Genomic DNA, 6,450 nt, shown 5'->3' with positions numbered 1-6,450 from the left:
GAGTCAGGACTCTTCCAGACACTAAACCAAGGCACAATGTACATTTCAATTCCTTTAATTTTAAATATGTTTATATTGTCTATCCTGTAAAATAGTCAGATGTCTATTCATATTAATGTACAGAATTCACCTGCTTGCTGCTACTACTGCACATTCACCCAATGTATATACTATATGTGTATGTATGTATATATATATATATATATATATATATATATATATATATATATATATATATATACATATATATATATATATATAATGTTTTTCCTCTACACCCCCCCCCCCCCCCCCCCCAATTTTTTTTGCTCATGTCGAGGAGCGTGTCAGGCTACATTTCACTGTGTGTTATACTTGTATAACTATGCATGTGACAAATAAAGAACCTTGAACCTTGAACCTTGAAGACTGAGATATTTGACTACGTGTAGAGGGGGGAAGGTGGATACACTGGACACAAGATGTTGAATATGCAGCTGCCACAGAGGAGGAAAAAAGGAAGCCCACAGAGGAGATTCATGGACGTAATGAAGAAGGACACGGTTGGAGCTACAGAGGATGAGGCTGAGGCAGATGATCCGCTGTGGCGAAAGAAGAACAAGATTGTAACTAAACCCTCCTGACCAGCAGGTGGCGAAATCCCAACCACACGCTGAAAGAACCGGAAGTGACATGACATCAAACTTCTCCGTCTCCCACGTGTGAGAGCATTTCAGTCACATTGGTAGGTCTGCGGCTCCATCATGAAACGACCAAGTAAGTAAATAACGTTGTTACAATAATACTTCATTATGAATAAAGTGGAATAATTATACAGAGCTTTACTGGTCTGTTAATCACGCGGTTAACGAGCTAGCGGCTGTCATTGGTGGCCGGTAAACCTGTTCAGTCGGCTTTAGCGCGGCTTCCAGCTAACAACCACTAACTGTTTTATTCTTTTCTGTCGTCTTCAGAGTTAAAGAAGGCAAGCAAGCGGCTCTCATGTGCCAAACGTTATAAAATACAGAAGAAGGTAAGCGCCTTAACTTTGACACTAACTTCTAGCAGGACGTTTGAGTAAATGTTTCCCACAGGAGGCCCATGTGGACCAGACTCTTTTTTTTTTTTCTTCAAACGGATTTTTGTGTCCCCATGTAACTGAGTGACCCAGTCTTGTCGTGTATTTAGGTCCGGGAGCACAACAGAAAGCTAAGGAAAGAGGCAAAGAAGAAAGGAGTGAGCAAACGAGTGAAGAAGGATATCGGAGTGCCCAACAGTGCTCCTTTCAAAGAGGAGATCCTCAGAGAGGCAGAACAGAGGAGGCTACAGGTTAGCAGTCAAATGGCTTTTCTTGCGCACATCATCACGGGAGCATGTTGAAGGTTAATGCACAGTCCCGATCTAACCATGAAAAAGTCTGTGCTTTGATCATCATGACATTCATGTGCAGTATGTCTCTTGTGTTGGTAAAGTGTAAGAGTCTTTCAATGAATCTGTCTCATAGGTCGAGGAAGAAAAAGAAAAGAGGAGGCAAGCTAAAAAGGAGCAGCGAGCCGAGAAGAGGAAGAAAGAGAAGGAGGCTGCGAGTAAAGCAGCAGAACCCACGGCGAAGAAGGCTCGCAAGGTAAAAAGGCCATCGCTAAGACCTTATGTGTATTCAACTTTTAAGCTCTTCTCTGCTGACCTTGTCTTGTTTAAATAGGATGACAATGGAACTCAGTCAGAGAAAAAGCCTGCCCCAGACAGGAGCTCAAAACACTTCCTTTGTGCTGAATTAAACAAGGTAAAGCTACCTGCTCCCAGGTGTGGTCTAACCCTGGAGAATAATAGCTCTTAACGCTCAAGGGATCTCCTCTGTTTCAGGTAATCGATGCATCCGATGTAGTAATAGAAGTCCTCGACGCTCGTGATCCACTGGGGTGCAGGTGTCCACAGCTCGAGGAGGCTGTGCTGCAGAGAGGAGGCACCAAGAAATTACTTTTGGTTTTAAACAAAATAGGTAAATTGACTTGGGATCCTGCCTCATGTTTCACGTACAGTTTAAACCCTGATGTGTTTGCGTGAATTTCATTGGATTAAACTGGTTTTTGGCTTTGTCTGTTGCAGACCTGGTGCCAAAAGAGACCGTGGAAAGGTGGATCCAGTGTTTGCAGCAGGAGTTTCCTGCTGTGGCATTTAAAGCATCGACACAGCTGCGGGATGGAGTTGTGGTAGGTGGTGCATTTTACTCTCCACACTTTAAAAACATGAAGACTTTGCCATTCAGATTTTGCCACAACAGCCAGTAGTTCCGTAAGTTTGATTTATTTAGTTATTTTTACGCTGGATGCGTGGCACAACCCCAAGTAGATTTGTGTCTCCGTCTGGGATTGAAAAAGAGTCAATTCACCTGAGATTTTGCACAGTGAGATTTTGCTAAAATGATTTTCTTGCCATCACCCAACATCATAACTAAAAAGCGAAAGGGAGACTGATCACATCTCATGTTTGGTCAATACTGAACTGGTGACAGCTCCAACTTTCTGCTTTGAAAGCAGTCCACCGTCTGTTTAGATCACAGATGCAGTTTATTCATTTTCACGAGTTGTCTGTCATAGAGGGCTGAAATAACGAGCGTGTTTTAAAACTGTTATTCAACAGTGGCTAGTGTGAGTTCTGTGGTTACTAAGAAATGTTAGAAATTAGGGTTGTTGTTTTTTTTAATGATGTGGAGGACTGAGAAGGTTGGACAGCTTCTTCTGTGCTGTTATAACTGGTTATAGCCTCCAAGAGTAGTAAACAAACCACATGATTAATTCAGCCTGTTCTACGCAGAGCTGAGATGTGTTTGTGGATCATTTTTAAAAATCTCTATGCATGCAGACACGAGGTATCCATTTTTACAAAAGAGCAATCCTCAGCCACTTTAACTGTTCATGATATCTCTGTTTTGCTCTTCATTAGAAAGCCAAAAAGCGCAGGATAGTGGCCTCTAATGAAGTGCTGGACAGATCCAGAGGAGCAGCCTGCTTTGGAAACTGTTGTCTTGCAGAGTTGCTCATAAGCTACGCTGATAAAACGCAGAGTGAAGGTTCACTCCGAGTCGGCGTAGTCGGTAAGTTTTTCTTTTTTTTTTTTTTTTTTGCCATCAATGTCCTTGATGGGTGTTTCATTCACTGTCAATTGTTCAGGGTACTGAATCTTTTGCACACTTGCTTTTACCTTCAGGTTTTCCTAATGTTGGGAAGAGCAGCATTATCAACAGTATAAAGGGGTCCCTAGCATGCAATGTTGGCATCAAGAGAGGCACCACCAAGTAAGTGGCAATCTTTAAAAATCCAGTCTCTAAGTAGAACTCTTCTGTATCACTGCTTGCAATTGTTCTGTTTAGTTTGCTTTAAAAGTTGTAATTTAAGTGAATATTGGTGGTGAATACGTTTCTCTGACCCTCTCGCTTGTTTTGCATCATCATTTTTTTTTTCCTCTCTACAATTCACCAGAATGATGCAAGAGGTGCACATCGCAAAGAATGTGAAGCTAATAGACAGCCCAGGAGTTGTGGCATCGCCATCCAACCCTCCGGCCTCGATGGCTCTGAGGAGCCTGCAGGTGGAGGAAGGCGGTGAGAGTGTGCTGGAGGCTGTCAGGAATCTGCTTAAGCAGTGTGATAAGACCCAGGTACGAAGAGTTTCTCTCACAGGAGGTGTTAACATTACAAATTTGGTCGCTGCTGTAAATTACAGTTTTAATAAATTAAGGTTATTTGTTCTGATTGTTCCAGATCATGCTTCAGTATAACATCCCAGACTTCAGAAATTCTCTGGAGTTTCTGACCCTTTTCGCCAAAAAGCGTGGTTATTTGCAGAAGGGCGGCGTTCCCAACACAGAGCAGGCGGCCACCACGTTTCTTGCAGATTGGACAGGGTGAGTGTGTGCACTTTTATACTGTCTTGGGAAGGTGGGCAGCTGCAGTGCATGACTGGAAATGAGGACAAAATGCACTTCTGGAGTTCATCATGAAGACTTCTAATCCAACTCTGATCCAGATACTGTGCTGTACTGAGCTGTAAATATGCTGCTTGGCAAACTGCTTAGTGCTTTTGAATTAAAAAAAATCCTGCTCTCTGGCTTGATGTCTCCTCAGAGCCAAACTGAGCTACCACTGTAAGGCACCAGAAAACCACAGCCTTCCTGCCTACCTGTCTGATGCCGTGGTCACTGAGATGCAGAATGGCTGGAATCTAAACAAAATAAAAACGGGAAACAAGGAAACTCTGAAAGGTATTAATGTGAAATTTTGTGAAGTTTTTTTTGGGGGGGGGGGTGAGTGTCATTGTGTAATGTAAGGCAAACACAGTACACTATTACAGAGGTAAATGGTTCCCGGCCACTTTATTAGTTACACCTGGTTAGTTACTGGGTTAGAGCCCCTGTTGCCTTCAGAAGTGCCTTAATTACTTGTGGCATAGATTCAGTGAAGTGCTGGAAATATTCCTCTGGTTTTGGTCGATACTGAAATCCCAAAAGATTTCAGAGGAAGCAGGTTTCAGCTGATTTTTGAGTTTTGTGACATGGTCCGTTATACTGCTGGAAAAGGACATTGTCAGCAACATTAAACATAATAAATAATAAGCAAATGATGCTCAAATGGTTTTAAGAGGTCCAAAATGTGAAATGGACCAATCCATCTGACACAACTATCATGCACATTTAGAGTCATAAAATCACCTTCCTTTCTCATCTGATGCTTGTTTTGAAATTCAGGGATTGGTTGATAGAGGTCTAGAAATAAAAGTTGAGAGTGCAGGAAGTAGTTACGGTTAATATTAATGTTCTATTCGTGTGAGGTGTAAAGAATTGCAGTTTGGCCTTTTGAGGCCTCAAGTGGGCTTTTCAGGTCAGCACTTGTGAATGTATTACAGTGTTTTCATTTTTTAATCTTGTTGAAAACATTCCCTTTTGCAGCTGTTAAATTTCCAAACCAGGCCAGCAGTATAGGATTCACCTCTAAAGGGCCGACTTCAGGTTTGCTGAGTGTCGCCGACATCCCTGAAGGAAAGCCTGGAGCTGCAGCCACAGAAGAAGAAGCAGAGCAGAACGAAGAAAGCAGCGAGGTAATTACAGATGGGAAACCTGTCAAACAATAGAGCTGCTTAAAATGTTAATGATGGTCCACTCTTCTGGAAATGAGGACAAAAATGCAAGTCTTGAATTGTTCATGAAGACTTCTAATCCAACTCTGATCCTGATGACTGGAACCCTTTTTTTTTCTCTTAATAAAACACACTGTATATTTTTGAGCTTGTTGAGTTTAAATAACTGAACCATCCGCTCTTCTTACAGACTGAAACCACGGAGGACTCGAATAAAAAGGAGAAAGCTGAGAAACTACAGAAAAAGACAATCAAAAGTAAATGTTTTGAAAAAGATTGCTTTCATTTGTCACTAGAATATTGGTCCCATCAAGGCAGCTACTTAACATCTCCTGCTTTCTCGTTGCAGGAAAAAAAGGAAACGTGCGTTTTCAGTCTGTCCCCATTGACATCAGCCTCTCAACAGCTATCACAGACGACGCCTATGACTTCAACACTGATTTTAAATGATTGAGCGGGTGCCTGCAGCCTGGTGGACATTCAGACTTTGGATTCAGCAGAATGCATGAAAATGATGATATACAGTCACTTGGGTGCCTTCACTTGTCCTGCTAGTGGACTGATTTCAGAGTACAGCTGGGTTGAACCCAGCTTACTGTGGGATTAATCTGAAAGTTTTCAACTGATAAATCAGTCGGTTTGTTTTTCTTGGAATAACCACCAACCAAGAGATGGACTTTATTGCATAGCATGCATCTGTATATATCTGATTCTTTACAAGATCTTTGTAATATCTTGTATTGCAGTGTAAATAGACATCGTACTACCAAGGTAATAAACCTGAAAAGAAACAATCTGTTGCCTTCTGCTGTGTGGAGTTTTTTTTTTTTTTAGATCAGTACATTTCAATATGAAAACCCTCTTTAATTCAGTTTTATTTATATCTACAGAGCCTACAGTAATACCAGAGAAAACCTGAACAATCGGACAACCCCCTATGAGCAAACATTTGGTGATTAAAAACTAACTTTTCTAAACTCCCTTTTAACAGGATGAACCCTCCAGAACCAGGTTCAGGGAGGGACATCCATCTGACACAACCCACTGGGAAACATCTTAGCCTAATTTTAAAGGTATTAACTACAGTGTCTTTGTTTTGTTATTGTCCATCCCTATTAGGAAAATGAGAGCTAGCACATGTAGAGGTGACCAAAGATACCAGCATCTTCACTGTACACAACAAAAGCAACGGTATGATCACAAAAGACTGGACTTTCCAAATATTTATCAACTTTCTGCAAATCCCTCAGACATGTTTGAAAAGTGTAGCAATTTCTGATTCATGAATGGCGACTGCTATTTTTGGGAAATCAAATCAAATTCTGGATTTAAGCCTGAT

General features: G+C 41.5%; 1 protein-coding gene and 1 non-coding gene across 2 annotated transcripts; both read left to right on the top strand.

The window, feature by feature from the left end:
• The first annotated feature begins 653 nt into the window (after positions 1–653).
• On the top strand, positions 654–5,905 carry gnl3 (G protein nucleolar 3). The gene is made up of 15 exons (XM_026168359.2): positions 654–756; positions 954–1,012; positions 1,168–1,308; positions 1,484–1,603; positions 1,682–1,762; positions 1,843–1,978; positions 2,086–2,189; positions 2,923–3,073; positions 3,187–3,274; positions 3,459–3,636; positions 3,740–3,882; positions 4,103–4,239; positions 4,924–5,072; positions 5,302–5,368; positions 5,461–5,905. The coding sequence occupies exons 1-15, from the start codon at positions 744–746 to the stop codon at positions 5,559–5,561; spliced, it is 1,668 nt and encodes a 555-aa protein (XP_026024144.2). The 5' UTR covers positions 654–743; the 3' UTR covers positions 5,562–5,905.
• LOC113023124 (small nucleolar RNA SNORA47) lies at positions 2,688–2,820 on the top strand. Its single transcript, XR_003272517.1, has one exon. It is a non-coding gene; the product is annotated as a small nucleolar RNA SNORA47 (small nucleolar RNA).
• Positions 5,906–6,450: the final 545 nt, after the last annotated feature.

Source organism: Astatotilapia calliptera, chromosome 5 (assembly GCF_964374335.1).
Source record: "Astatotilapia calliptera chromosome 5, fAstCal68.1, whole genome shotgun sequence".
Lineage (NCBI taxonomy): Eukaryota > Metazoa > Chordata > Actinopteri > Cichliformes > Cichlidae > Astatotilapia > Astatotilapia calliptera.
This window is presented reverse-complemented; position numbering and strand designations above follow the sequence as displayed.